The following is a 15,514-nucleotide window of genomic DNA, read 5'->3' on the forward strand; positions in this document are numbered from 1 at the left end:
CCCTGCCTCCACACATGCATAGCTTCCTTTATCTTCAATAGCCCCCACCAGATGGTACATTTGTTGCAGGTGAGGAACCCACACTGACACATTATCATTCCCAAAGTCCATAGTTTCCATTATGGCTTGCTCTTGGTGGTGTACATTCTATGCATTTGGACAAATGAATAATGACATGTATCCATCATTTCGGTATGAAAGTATTTTCACTGCCTTAAAAATCCTCCACACTCTGCCTATTCATCCACACCCCAAAACCTCGGCAACCACTGGTCTTTTTACTGTCTCCACAGTTCTGCCTTTTCTAGAATGTCCTATGGTTGGAATCACATACTATGTCACCTTTTCGGATTGGCTTCTTTCACTTAGTAATATGCCTTGAAGTCTCCTCCATGTCTTTTCGCGGCTTCATGGTCATTTCTTTTTAGCTCTGAATGATATCCCATTGCCTGGATGCTACTGAAGAGCATCCTGGTTACTTCCAAGTTTGGGAAATTATGAATAAAGCTGCTAGAAACATCTGTGTGCATGTTTTTTTTTTTTTTTTTTTTTTTTTTTTTTTGTGGACATACACTTTCAAGTTCTGTGATACCAATGAGTGCTTTTTTTTTAATTATAAAAAAATACAAAGATGATATTCACCTCAACCATTACTCTCTGCATGGCAACTCATGTTAACAATTTGGTATGTGTTCTTCCATACATTTTTCTCTACACACATAGTTCTTTCCTAAAACGGGCCTGCGTGCTTATTTTTAAGGTGCATGTCAATCAGTGTTAAATACTGATGGAATATAACAATAGTTTCAACTCCCACTAGGGAACACTTACGCAGTGCCAGACTTGGGGCACCAAGCATTGTGACCAGTGCTTTATTTACGTTAGTTTTTTTTTTAATGTTTATTTATTTTGAGAGAGAGAAAGAGAGGGAGAGAGAGAGCGCAGGCCGGGGAGGGGCAGAGAGATAGAAGGAGACACAGAATCTGAAACAGGCTCCAAGCAGTCAGCACAGAGTTCGAGGCTGGGATCGAACCCGCCAACCGGGAGATCATGATCAGAGCCAAAGTTGGCGGCTTAACCGACTGAGCCACTTAGGCACCTCTATTTTCATCAGGTTTTGAGTGCTTATTGTTTCCTAGACATTTTAGTAACTATGAAGTACCTACTGTGAGGCTCTCCCAAGTGCTTGTGAACAAGCGTGCACCGTGCCGGATTTGTGCACGTATCTCATTTAAATGTGAAAGCAGGGGCGCCTGGGTGGCTCAGTCGGGTTGGGTCCGACTTCAGCTCAGGTCACGATCTCGCGGTCCCGTGAGTTCGAGCCCCTCATCGGGCTCTGGGCTGATGGCTCAGAGCCTGGAGCCTGCTTCTGATTCTGTGTCTCCCTCTCTCTCTGCCCCTCCCCCATTCATGCTCTGTCTCTCTCTGTCTCAAAAATAAATAAACGTTAAAAAAAAATTAAAAAATAAATAAATAAATGTGAAAGCAGCAGGGAGTGAACCGCTATGTTCTGCCCAGGCTGGGGGCTCTGGCCACTGCAAGGGGTGCACACCTGAGTAGGGAGAGGAGGGGAGGCGGCGGTTTCTCCCGGCGGACAGCAGACCCAGGGCGCCCCCAAACGGCTAGGGGTAGAGGAGGCGGGGAAGGTCAGTCGGAGGGCAAGACCGAGCCAGAGGCGAAGCACCGGTCCTGCAGACCTGAGAGCCCCCGGCGGCTCGGAGTGGGCGGGGCCAGGTGGGTGGGCGGAGCCTGTATTGTCCGCTCCGCAGGGCATGCCGGGAGCCCCGCCCCCAACATGGCGTCTCACTGACAGTTGGCTGCCGAGCGGCAGAGGCGGGTCCTGCTCCTCAGGGCGGCGGCGGTGGCGGCGGGGCTGGGGTCTCCGGGGCCGGGGGTGGGGGGGGATGGCGGATCGGACCGCCTAGGGCGGAGCTGCACAGGCGAGGCGGCGAGCGGGGCGCTGCAGGCGGGCGCGGCGGCTGCTGCTATGGACTGGTGATCTCGGCGGCTCCTGCTCGCATCTCTCCCGGGCCGGGCGGCTGCTCCTCACCGCCAAGCCCTCACCCGGGGCCATGGGCTCATCGGCGGCCGCGGCGGCTGCGGCGGCGGCGGCCGCGGACTCGGCGCAGTGGCTCTCGGTGAAGGAGGAGACCATCTTCCTGCACGACGGGCTGATCCGGGTCACCGACCTGGCCGAGCTGCCCAGCGAGATCCTCGGGGCCCCGGAGGCCGCCGACACCGACCTGGAGGTGAGCGAGGCTGCTCCCCGGCCTCGGCCAGCAGATTAGCCCATCCGCCCCGCGTCCCCGCGATCGGGGCCGTCGTCACACCTCTGCCTCACCCCGACCCCGAGGTCCCCCGAAGGCTGCCCCCGGCAGGTGTGTGGGCGCGGGGCGGACAGGTGGGGGGGGCCGCGGCCGCAGGTCCGCAGCCCGCCCCCCTCCCTGCCGCCTCGGGGCCTCAAGCCCGCCGGGGACTGCGTTTGTGGCTTCATTCGGAACGTTCCGACACCCGGCATTTTATTAGACTGTCACCCGGCACGGCCTTCACGCTCTGGAGGAGACACCGGCGCCTCCCCGGCTAGCTGTGTCCCCTCCCCCACGGACCCCCCGGACTCACACCCAGGGCACACCCAGGTTGCTTAGCTCTGGGGACATTTTAATTTTAACGCTGTACACCTCGCCCTTTTTCATTCCCAGTTCTGTGTGGATTTTTTTTTTCTCCCGGGGGAGGTTGGTGGCAGCTGTCGGTCCGTGATGGGCAATCCAGCAACTTGTCTGTGCCGTGCCTCGGATTGACACGGGGCCTTTGTCAGGGAAGCGGGCGGTGTGGACAGCGAGGGTGATGCTTCAGGGGCCCTACGGTGCGCTCTCCGCAAAGGGTCACGGGCGCTTTAGGCCTCAAGGCCTTTTTTTTTTTTTTTTTTTTTTTGTGAGCTCGAGGGTCGCCGAGAAGCCGAGGCTTACGGGCCGTGGCAGGTGCAAAAGCAAATCTCCGCAATTGTGATGTCGGGTTTGGGGGCAGAAGGAAACCAAATATGCTCGGTTGATGAGAACTTTCCACCGACTTCACTTGGTTTCGTGTTCGCCCAGAGGTGAGAATACCGGCTGTATCGTTTCATCGAGGCCAGCCGATGCTGACGCTGCACCCCCTCCACGTTGCGGGATGATATTTTGATGTGTAGGTAGCACCGGGGGGTTCATGAAATTCTTAGTGTCGCAAGGAGGACTTTCTGGGGTAGGGCGCGTAGGGCGCGGGGAGGATGGCCTTGTCTTCTGGCTAAAAACGGAATGTGAGGAATCTTTTGTGTTTTGCGGTTTTGCATGCACTTTGGCTTGCAGCACAAGGAACGTTTATAGAAATGGATTAAAACCCATTACTGTGTGTTTCTGGAAACGGGTAGCGATCATATCGCGTTGGCCAAGACGCTTGGGCGTGCTTGAGATGCGAGTGCGTTCCCCTGTGTTTTGTGTCTGGATTTGAGCTGGAGCCTGCAGCATTCCCATTGTGAACTCTTAATTGACTTCCTGGCCACCGAAAAGGGAAGATAACAAGTTGGTAGGGAATTCCTAACATGGAATCGTAGTTTTATTATGTCTCATTTGGGCCTATTCTAGAAAAAGGAAGCGTCTGAGTGTCTTATGGGCTTGAAAACTCAAAGGGCATTATGCTATGATGGTGGAATCTTTTTATTTAATTGACTTTGTTGTATCTGAAATGTGGGAAGTGGATGCTCTTTGTTCCTTAGAGACTAAGTTCACAGATCCCACAATTTTATACGTAATGTAATTTATTTATTTTCAGTATTAAGAAGGTAGGAGTAGTTAAAAATACCTGAGCTATTAAGTTGGCTTTCCTAAGATGTTTACTGCAGAAATGTATTGAGTATTTGTCAGCTGTTTCCACAGAATGATCTTCAAGAAAGAACCTCGCTGGCTTGGTGAATTTTAAAACACTCTTAAAGAAAATGTAGGTTCTGACCTCTCAGAAACCAGTATGTGTATGGGTGATAAATATTTATGACTGTCAGTGGTGAAGAACTTTTTTCATTTCTTTCCACGTTATACGGGCTATATAGTATTAGTAGAAATGGATAGCTAAGAATGTTTTTGTGGCTATTAGATTTGTGTTTGTGTGGGCGTATTCACGTTTAGTTATTTAATGACAATCCTAAGCATATCCTGTGTGTCAAACATCATCTTATTAAGTTCCCCAAAGGATCCTGGTAGTTAAATACTGTTACCCGTTGTAACAACTATAAATGTTACACCCACCGTACAGATGAGGCAAGTAAACGCAGAGTGTGTATGTGACTTGCTCAACATCCCCCACGCAGAGCCAGGACATTAACCCAGGTCTGTTGGTCTCCAACACATCTGCTTCTTATCGTAATGTTCTGCTGTTTATCCATGCAGTAGGATACTCATATTTGTAATTATTTAAAATTTTGTAACTGGCTAAAGATAGAGTAGTAAACAGGCATCTTTATTCCCTTTCTAGTAATGTGTTCTTTTTCATATTTGAGGAAGCTTAGAAGTTCATCACCTTTTTAAAAACTGACTTTTGAAATGCTGCCACCCCTGCGAAGTCTTCCAAGCCTCTCCTTCCAGTGGACACCTGGCTAACCAGTGGCCATATTTCCACAGGGTTTTCTAGTGACATAGAGTCCTTCAGGTGACAGTTTCGGATCATGACAAATTTGGATTAAGCTGACAAATTTATGGGGAGCCCGGGTGGCTCAGTCAGCTGAGCGTCTGACTTTGGATTTTGGTGCAGGTCGTGATCTCACAGTTTGTGAGATCAAGCCCCTTGTTGGGCTCTGTGTGGACATCACTGAGCCTGCTTGGGATTCTCTGGTTCCCCCCACGCCCCACCACCTTTCTTTTCAGAAATAATTAAAAAAACAAACATTTAAGCCAACAAATTTATGATTGGCAAACTTAATGCATACGTGTGTAGTAACTACAGTAGAGTCTCAGAACCTTGCAACAAGAAGGGACCTTGGAGATAAGTGCTTCCCTCATTTTAGAGAGAAGTTATCTGAGATCAAGAGAGGCTATGACTTGGTAGTGAAGCTAGTTATGGCAGGGCAGACGTGTAGATCTTGGCTTTCCTGCCTTTGAATTCCACTGTTCTTTTCACTGTGTAAGTGCTGCTCAAAGTTAAATGTCAATTTCAAAAAAGAACCCATGCTACGAAGTAGATCAACATTGACTTAGTATTTTAATTTAAGCAAGAGCACAACATTTGAATTAAAATTTCTTCCTAGTTAATTCTAAACAGAAGTTTAGAATTTTTTTTTTTAAGTTTATTATTTTTTTTTTGGTAATCTCTACACCCAAGGGCAGGTTTGAACTCATGACCCTGAGATCAATGCTCTTCCAACTGAGCCAGCCAGGCCCCCCAGCATTTATTTTTGAAATCAATACATAGGGTGTAATCAACAAATTTCTTCTTCAAGTATTTGTAGACTTCAGCAGTGGGTGGGGCCCACTGTCCTGGGTGTTGAGGACACAGCAGAGGATAAAATAAAATCTTTGTCTTTAAAAAACTTTTATTTTAGTGGGAGGATATAGACAATAACCAGTAATCAAACACATATTATGTATATGTAATATGTCAAATGATAAGTGCCGTGGAGACAAGTATAGGTGGGTAGGAGGAATGGGGAGGAATAGGGAAGAATGGGGGGAAGGGCTCTGTTTCACGTAGGATGGGCAGGACAGGAAAGCACAAGATGGCATTTGAGCAGCGACCTGGAGGAGGAGAGAGTGTACCATATGGCTCCTGGGGAAAGTACATCCTAGACAGAGGACAGCAGGAGCCAAGTCCCTCAGAGGGAAGCATCCTCAGCATCCTTAGTTTGGTGCTCTGAGCCCAGGAAGCCAAGGGGAAGAGGAGAGTGATAGGAGACGGAGAGCTTGGGATGCAGATCGAGTAGGGCTCGTAGATGAGGACTTTGAATCCACTGCCGTGTATCAGAAATGCAGAGTGAGGTTTCTTCGGGGTGTTTAAAATAGCTACCTGTGTTTATTTTAATTTTATGTTGTTGGCAGAAAGTGAAAGCATGTAGGAAATAATGTTTTTAAGTGTGAAATAAACATAAATTGAAGAAATTCTTAAGAACTTAAAAATGACAACTTGAATATTGCATTTTGCATTACGTTTCATAGAATGTTAGTCTTTTTGTTTTTTTAAGGGCATTTACAAGAAAAAAAGCAATAGCTTATTTGTGGAAGTTCCAAAAGATTTCCGCTTCCTATCTCATTTTCCTTATAAACTCCAGTGGGGGCAGGCATCGCATATATGGATGTTGACAGGGAAGCTAATTGACTTTCCCAAATTGGCCAAGATATTTTATACTCTACAGTTGAGATTAATTTTGAACTCAGGCATTTTGGTTAGTGTTATGGATTTTCACTCTGTTTATAAGGACCCACCCCATACGTGCATGCTCACACCAATTCAGAAGACTTGAACATGAATGTTCATGGCAACTTTATTTGTGCTTGCCCAAAACTGGAAAAAACAATCTAAACATCCACCAAAAGGTGAATGGATAAACAAATGCGATTTATACTGAGTGGAAGAAACTAGACGAACAGGAATTCATATTGTAAGATTCCACTTATATGAAATTCTAGAAAATGCAGACTCATTTATCGTGACAGGAAGCAGGTCAGTGGTTGCCTGGGGATGAAGGTGGGTTGGAAGGGATGGGAAAAGGGGTTATAAAAGAGCACGAGGAAACTTTTGGGTGATGGATATGCTCCCTGTTTTGATTATGGTGATGGATTTATGGTTGTATATATACATATGTCAAAACTCATCAAAGTGTACATTTTAATTGTATGCAGTTTACTGTATGCCTGTTTGATCTCACTAAAACAAACAAACAAACAAACAAACAAACTCCACACAAGCCCAGTATGCTTTACTGATACTATCTAGGAAATGAACCAAGGCTCAGGAGGATTTTTTGTTTGTTTTACTAAGTAAGGGAGGAGTTGATCATCTGGAATAAGTTAAGGCTTTTTTTTTTTTTTAATGTTTATTTTTGAGAGAGAGAGAGAGCGAGCAGGGGAGGAGCAGAGAGAGAGGGAGACACAGAATCAGAAGCAGGTTCTAGTCTCAGCTGTCAGTACAGATCCTGACATGGGGCTCGAACCCACAAACCATGAGATCATGACCTGAGCCAAAGTCAAGACACTCAACTGACTGAGCCACCCAGATGCCCTGGAATAAGTTAAGGCTCTGAATACTTAGGATACACTCACATGAAACCTTTGAGATGATAATTTAGATTTATAAACGTTGATGTCTTCTCCTAGGAAGATACCACCACCCTTTTTATCTTTTGGTCAGAATCCTTTGGAAGGGGCTTTTGTACTTTTATAGAATTCCAAATTCTCAATTGGGAAGAGTTAATGAATAAGTGAATAAAACTACCTTTGCTCACCAGTAGAATTAATTACCATGTAATTAACGAGCACTGAAAGAAGAGGGGCGCCCCGTCGATTAAGTGTCCGACTTCAGCTCAGGTCATGATCTCACGGCTTGTGAGTTGAAGCCCTGCACAGAGCCTGCTTCGGATCCTCTGTCTGCTTCTCTCTATGCCCCTCCCTGCCCCCAAATAAATAAGCTTTAAAAAAAAAAAAGAAAGAAAGAAAGAAAGAAAGAAAGAAAGAGAAAAAAGAAAGGAAGGAGCGTTGGAAGAAGAGCTGGTGAGCTTGGCCAAATGGCTCAAGCAGCTCTCGGTTTGGCTGGCTGGCTATAAAGTTAGAATGAGGTACCTGAGGACTGTGGGAGGCAGAATTACCTAGAGGTCAAAGTCAGGTTTGAAGAGTCGGACTGGGACTGAAGTTCCAGCTCTGCCCCTTACCGGCTGTGTGACTTTGGGCAAATGCCACGCCTTTAGTAATCCCTGGTTTCTTCTTCCACTGCAACTTCTCTGTCATCATTGTCCCCACCTCTGCTTACCACCCTGACCACAGTGTCAGCCTGTTGTGTGCCAGGCTCTGTGCCAAGCACTTGACACCCATGATCTCATTCAGCACTCACAAAAACCTTACAAGGTTGTTACTATTGTTACCCTTACTTTACAAATGAGGGGACAGGGGCACAGAAATGAAGTAGCTTGACAAAGGTCATACAGTGAGTAGCAAAGCTGGTCTGACTCTAGCCCAGGGTCCAGGCTTTAGAATCATGTTTAACTGTCTCATCATCTGTAAGAGGAGAGCAATAACAGGGCTAACGTAAGGACCAGATAAGGAGGGATGTGCTTATTTATATACTTACAGTGTATGAACTGCCTTTATAAGGTGCTACATTGTTGGAAAGTTATTGCATATTCAGTCAGCTGAGCATTGTATGTGAAAGCAAAACTGTGCCTTCAACAGGATTTTATTTTCTTGTAGTGGATAGTGGAGATGGTGGGGTTTTTGTGTGTGTATGATCCCTCTGGAATTTTCTTCCTTCCCAATTGTTTGCAGTATGGCTAGGCAGATGAGATAACATTTCAGTTTTCCTCCAATTGTATGTCTAAGCTCTTGCTAAATAAATCAGTTTTGATTATTATCTGTCTTCTTGGCCTCCGTATTGACTGTCACAAAATGCCACCTGTTGGCCAGGGCTACTGGGTGGATTGTCATGCACCTGTTCTTTCCCAAGTAATAAGTTACCTGTGGTGATAATTATGAAAGGCATGTCAAGTCCTGAAAGGGCCCCATGCTTTCTCCTCCCTCCCCTTTTTCCATCTTGTTTTACAACGGTATTTGTGGGATGAACACAAGGAGTGAGGTCTGCTTCCTAAGATGTTTAGTCAATAGTTCTAGACAAATGTAAATAACAGCAGGTGATCAACTATGGGACAAATGCATAGTTACTTCAAAAGGAGAGAAGGCTGCGGATATTATATAACTACTACTTTGATCTTGAATTTTTTAACACAATTTATGTATCCATCAAACAATCTTTTTAATTTAAATTTAAATTAAGAATTTTTTTCAATTAAAAAAATTTAAAACGGAGGTGCCTGGGTGGCTCAGTCAGTTAAGCTTCTGACTCTTTTTTTGTTTTTTTTTAAAAAAAATTTTTTTCTCAGAAAGTGGTAGTTTCTTTTTTTTTTTTTTTAATGTTTATTTATTTTTGGGACAGAGAGAGACAGAGTGCAAGTGTGGGAGGGGCAGAGAGAGAGGGAGACACAGAATCTGAAACAGGCTCCAGGCTCTGAGCTCTCAGCACAGAGCCCGACGCGGGGCTCGAACCCACGAACTGTGAGATCATGACCTGAGCAGAAGTCGGACGCTTAACCGACTGAGCCACCCAGGCGCACCCCCGTCCAAAATTTTTTTTTTTACATTTTATTTATTTTGGAGAAAGAGAGAGAGAGAGACAGAGCACAAGTGGGGGAGGGGCAGAGAGAGTGAGAGGGAGACACAGAGTCTGAAGCAGGCTCCAGGCTCCAAGTTGTCAGCCCAGAGCCCCACCCGGGGCTTGAACTCACAAACCATGAGATCATGACCTTAGCCGAAGTCAGATGCTTAATGGACTGAGGCGCCCAGGTGCCCTATCTTTTTTTTTTTTTTTAATGTTTATTTATTTTTGAGAGAGGGAGACAGAGCATCAGTGGGGGAGGGGGAGAGAGAGAGGGAGACACAGAATCTGAAGCAGGCTCCAGGCTCTGAGCTGTCAGCACAGAACCCGGCACGGGGCTCAAACCCATGAACTGCAAGATCATGACCTGAGCTGAAGTCAGAAGCTTAACCGACTGAACCACCCAGGCACTCCAAGCATCTGACTCTTGATTTCAGCTCAGGTCATGATCTCATGGTCGTGAGATTGAGCCCTGAGTTGGGCTCTGCACTGAGTGTGGACCCTGCTTGGGATTCTCTCTCTCCTCTCTCTCTCTCTGCCCTCTCTCAAAATAAATAAACATTAAAAATTTATTATTATTATTTGTTTATTAAAAAAAAATTAATGTTTGTTTATTTTGAGAGACAGAGACAGAGCATGAGCAGGGGAGGAGCAGAGAAGAGAGGGAGACACAGAATCTGAAGCAGGCTCCAGGCTCCGAGCTGTCAGCACAGAGCCCGATGTGAGGCTCGAACTCACAAACCGTGAGATCATGACCTGAGCTGAAGTCGGACCCTTAACCGACTGAGCCACTCAGACGCCCCCTCCCCAAAATTTTTTAAATGAATACATGAATACATCCTCATAAAAAGTAGAAAAACAGGGGTGCCTGGTGGCTCAGTCAGTTAAGCATTCAACTTTTTAAAAAATTTTTGTAACATTTATTTATTATTACCATTTTTTAAATGTTTATTTATAATTAAGAGACAGAGAGAGACAGAGCATGGGAGGGGCAGAGAGAGGGGAAGACGCAGAATCCAAAGCAGGCCCCAGGGTCTGAGCTGTCAGCACAGAGCCTCACGTGGGGATCGAACCCACGAACCGTGAGATCGTGACCTGAGGTGAAGTCAGTCACTTACCTGATTAAGCCACCCATGTGCCCCTCGTTTTAGAACTTTTTAAACTAAGTGGTATGTTTTAACCTTCCTATATCTCTCTTTATAGATCTACCACATTTTTTTTTTTTTTTACCGCGTTTTTCTTTTTTTTAAGTGCTGCTTGGGACTCCCTAAATACTGGTTTATTTAGCCATTCCCCGATTGATGGGTGTATTTGCTTCCTGTTGCTATACTAACAAATCATCGCAAACTTAGTGGCTTAAAACAACACAAATTTATTCTTACATTTACTCTTACGTTTCTGGAAACTGAAGTCCAGAATGAGTCGCACCGGGTTCAAGTCTGCTGCTGGTACGTCTGGTTCCTTCTGCGGGTTCTAGGGGAGAATCTGTTCCCTGGCCTCGGCCACAACTTCCAGTGGCTCCTTCCTCCGTCTTCAGAGTGTGTCAGTCTGGTCTCTGGCCTGTCATCACAGGTCTTGTTTGATGGGCTCCTCCAGCATCCCTTTTGTAAGGACCTTTGGAGTCCCCTTCCCCCCCAGATAATCCAGGGTAATCTCTGCATCTCAAGATCCTTAATTTAATCACATTTGCAGAATCCCTTTTGCCGTCCAACATCACGTTTACGGGTTCTGGGGATTAGGACTTAAATATCTCGGTAGGGAGCATTATTCAGGTTACCACAATGGGTATTTTGGTTGTTGTCAGTTTTTCACTATGAAAATTGGTCCTTCGGTACCTATCTTGCGTGTCTGTTGTGCACATGTTGTAATATTTCTCTCGAGTGGCTCCTGAGAACTAGAATTGCTGGGTCATGGGTGACCATTTTAAGTTTTATTTATTTATTTTTAAAAAATTTTTTTTAAGTTTATTTATTTTTGAGACAGGGAGAGACAGCATGAACGGGGGAGGGTCAGAGAGAGAGGGAGACACAGAATCCGAAACAGGCTCCAGGCTCTGAGCTGTCAGCACAGAGCCCGACGCGGGGCTCGAACTCACGGACGGCGAGATCGTGACCTGAGCCGAAGTCGGATGCTTAACCGACTGAGCCACCCAGGCGCCCCTTTTTTAAGTTTTAATAGATATTGCCAAATTGCTTTCCAAAGTGACTGTTTTGGTTTATACTCCTGAGTGACAGTGTTTGTTAGGACCCCTTTTCCTTACACCCTCATAGAGATTATTTTAGAACTCATGGATTTGCTTGATTTTATTATTTGCTTAAGCCAATGGCTTTTGCTCTGTAAGAGGAAGCCAGTAGATGTAATTGGGTACCTGGGAATGCATGTTGAACCATGGTCAGCTGAAAGAAGCCAGAGTATTCTGTTAGTGCCTCACTGTTATCCCTTCGCTTCAGAGGACCTCTCTTGTGGCTTGATCTTCCTTGTCTTCTGACATCCACTCATTTTGGTCAGTAATCCAGTTAATCAGACCATCTCCATATTTAGGCAGGGCAGAGCAACTTCTTATTTTGATGGTCTGGGGATGCTGCCAGAGGCCAGCATTGCCAGGGAGCTGCCCGCTCTGGGAAGAGACACCCTGGCCCCTGAAGTGTGTTCTTAGTGCATGGTAGTTGTTAGGTAGACTGTTTCGACTCAGATTGTCTTAAAATTTTCTTTTATGTGCAGATACTTCTCTCTCCTTTTCTTTTTTTTAAACTGTATGAAAAGGGGCTCCTGGGTGGCTCAGTCGGTTGTGTCTGACTTCGGCTCAGGTCATGATCTCATGGCTCATGGGTTTGAGCCCCATATTGGGCTCTGTGCTGACAGCTCAGAGCCTGGAGCCTGCTTCGGATTCTGTGTCTCCCTCTGTCTGCCCCTCCGCTGCTTGGATTGTCTCTCTCTCTCTTTCTCAAAAATAAATAAACGTTAAAAATTTTAAAAATAAATAAACTATGAAAAATACTTGATATTAACTTTTAATTTAATTTCATTAATTGATTGTATTTTTATGTTATGCAAAACTTTTTTGCTTGTAAAGAAGTAAAAAATGAGTGTTGTAAACAGAGAAACACCCATATGTGTAAAAGAGAAAAGAAGTATCCTTTGATTGTACCATCCAAAAATAGTCATATTAATTAATTTTTTACTATTTCCTTCAGTTCACATTTTTATATAAAAACAAAAGTGAGATTATATACTATACACAGTTTTGTATCCTTTAATCACTTATTGGGAGCAATTTTGTCAAATTAGACTTAAAAACATACATTTTTTCTGTGTATTTACTTTTTACTGAATTTGTTAATGTTACAGAGTTCTTGCACTCCCAAACTGTGGCTGAGAATTTAGAGAAAGAAATGATACATGGACAGCCTCACCCACCCATCATATAGTATATTAAAACTTGATTCATGTACATTTTTATAATTTCAAAATAAAAACATAATTTTTGGGGGGCGCTTGGGTGGCTCAGTTGGTTGAGCCTCCCACTTTGGCTCAGGTCATGATCTCACGGTTCATGGGTTCGAGCCCTGCGTCGGGCTCTGTGCTGACAGCTCAGAGCCTGGAGCCTGCTTTGGATTCTGTGTCTCCCTCTCTCTGTGCACCGTCCCTGCTCATGCTCTGTCTCTCTCTCCCTCAAGGATAAATAAAACATTAAAAAAAATTTTTTTTTGAACATAATTTTTTTAGGGGCACCTGGGTGGCTCAGTTGGTTAAGTGTCCAACTTCAGCTCAGGTCATGGTCTCATGGTTTATGAGTTCAAGCCTTGCATCGCGGAACCTGACTGGGATTCTCATTCTCTCCCTCTCTCTCTCAAAATAAATAAATAAACTTAAAAATAAAAACTTTATTTATTTATTTATTGATTATTGTTATTTTTTAAAGTAATCTTTACACCCAACGTGGGGCTTGAACACATGATCCTGAGATCAAGAGTTGAATGTTTTACCAACTGAGCTAGCCAGGTGCTGCCTAAAGACATAATTTTTAATGGCTACATAGTAATTTATAAACATAATTTTTAGTGGCTACATAGTAATTTATTGATATACTATAGTTGTCTTGTACCTTACTGCTTTCTCCTTACATCTGCTATTTTTTTTTAAGTTTATTTATTTATTTATTTAATCTCTACACCTGTTGTGGGGCTTGAACTCACGACCCTGATCAAGAGTGATCAAGAGTCACATGTTCTTCCAGCTGAGCCAGCCAGGCTCCCCACATCTGTTATTAAAAAAAAATTTTTTTAATGTTTATTTTTATTTTATTTATTTATTTTTAAATTTTAAAAATGTTTTATTTATTTCTGAGAGACAGAGAGAGAGAGAGAGAGAGAGACAGAATATGAGCGGGGGAGAGGCAGAGAGAAAGGGAGACATCCCATGAAGCAGGCTCCAGGTTCTGAACTGTTACCACAGAGCCCAACGTGGGGCTTGAACCTGTGAACCACGAGATCATGACCTGAGCCAAAGTCGGACGCTTGACCGACTGAGCCACCCAGTTGCCCCTAATGTTTGTTTATTTTTGAGAGAGAGAGACAGACAGACAGAGCACGAGTGGGGAAGGGACAGAGAGAGGGAGACACAGAGTTGGAAGTAGGCCCTAGGCTCTAAGCTGTCAGCACAGAGCCCAGTGCGGGACTTGCACCCACGAACTGCGAGATCCTGACCAGAGCCGAAGTCGGAGGCTTAATCAACTGAGCCACCCAGGAGCCCCAGCCACATCTGTTATTTTAAAGATAATTCCAGGGGCACTAGACTGGCTCAGTTGGCTAAGTGTCTGACTCTTCATTTCAGCTCAGTTCATGGTTTCATGTTTTGTGAGATGGAGCCGCACCTTGGATAATTCCAGCTTATAGGAGGCCAAAATTTTTTTAGTGTTTATTGTTATTTGTTTGGTAAAGTTTGGTAAATGATACATTTGTAGTAATTATTAGTGTGTTTCTGCGATCCATTACTACAGACAGTTTATAATTTAAGGGGATTTTTATAGTGCTGTATGATTCCTCTCCCGATAATGTTGAATGTTTCTGTGGAGCTTAGAGTTTATAAAGTGCTATTAAGAATAATTGTAGACTAATTAATGTTCCATGATGGGACACTTGGGGTGGACACGCTTGAATCCCTCGTGTTTCTACTGAAACCTGCGGTTGGCTGAATTACTAGGTCATAGCACAGTTTGTAGCAATTTTAGATTAACAACAAGGAGATGCGTAATTTGCAAACCATTTTATGCAAATTGTAGGTTTAGTAATGCTGATAACTACAGATGCATCGTTCAAGTAGTGGTTTTACACCAACAAAATATTAACGTTTAGCGTGTATTTGTAATGGATCTTTCCTGTGTTTAGTATATTGGCTTTGTGCTTTGTAGTTTGCATTACTGATTTCAAAAGAGCACTAATATAATAGATGTAACCATTTACAAGACAGGATAGAAAATCTGGACCTCCTATCTCTGTTCACATGGTTGCTTTTCTTACTGTTGAAATGAAATAATTAAGAATGTTAAAGGAAAAGCTGTGTCAACATATTTTCATCGGAACAGTGGTAGATAATAGAAGAAATGAAGTATTCTTGATTCTGATTCCTTTGTGATTATCTGGTTGCGGTGTAGCTCAACAATAACCACTGGTTTATTTCATGGAGAAAGGAGCAAATGATGAAAAGTAAAAATACATATGGGGGACTTTGGAGGAAGCATTTTTGGATGAGCTTATAATAAAAAAAAAAGTTTTCCTTTCCCTCAGGGGTTCTGAACCTGAAAATAGAATCCGGGCACCATCTATAAGAGTGCAGGGGTCTGTTAAGTAGGATGGGGAAAACTGTATCTTTATTTACTCATACCTAAGGTGAAATTCAGCATTCTCTTCAAATATGAATGTAGTCAACGAACCCCAGTGGTACTGATAGAACCTGTAACTTTGTACAACTAACACAAATCATAGCTATTTTCATATCATATTATAGATGTTGAACATATCTTGAAATATTGTTTATGCTCACCATCACTTAGAAATTATGGTAAATTGGGGCGCCTGGGTGGCTCATTCAGTTAAACATCGGACTGTTGATTTCAGCTCAGGTTAGGATCTCACTGTTC

The 15,514-nt window shown here is 44.0% G+C and overlaps 2 protein-coding genes across 4 annotated transcripts in view; both read left to right on the forward strand.

The window, feature by feature from the left end:
* RPL6 (ribosomal protein L6) overlaps positions 1-15,514 on the forward strand; it is a 152,161-nt gene that overhangs the window by 17,420 nt on the left and 119,227 nt on the right. The window lies entirely within an intron of this gene.
* The window catches only part of HECTD4 (HECT domain E3 ubiquitin protein ligase 4), a 189,221-nt gene continuing 175,609 nt past the window's right edge, over positions 1,903-15,514 (forward strand). For all 3 annotated transcript variants that reach the window (XM_049619914.1, XM_049619915.1, XM_049619916.1), the window contains exon 1: positions 1,903-2,249. In XM_049619914.1, coding sequence (XP_049475871.1) covers positions 2,073-2,249 — 177 coding nt within the window. In that variant the 5' untranslated portion in view covers positions 1,903-2,072. The remainder of the gene's footprint in view (positions 2,250-15,514) is intronic.

Source organism: Panthera uncia, assembly GCF_023721935.1.
Source record: "Panthera uncia isolate 11264 chromosome D3 unlocalized genomic scaffold, Puncia_PCG_1.0 HiC_scaffold_8, whole genome shotgun sequence".
Taxonomy (NCBI): domain Eukaryota; kingdom Metazoa; phylum Chordata; class Mammalia; order Carnivora; family Felidae; genus Panthera; species Panthera uncia.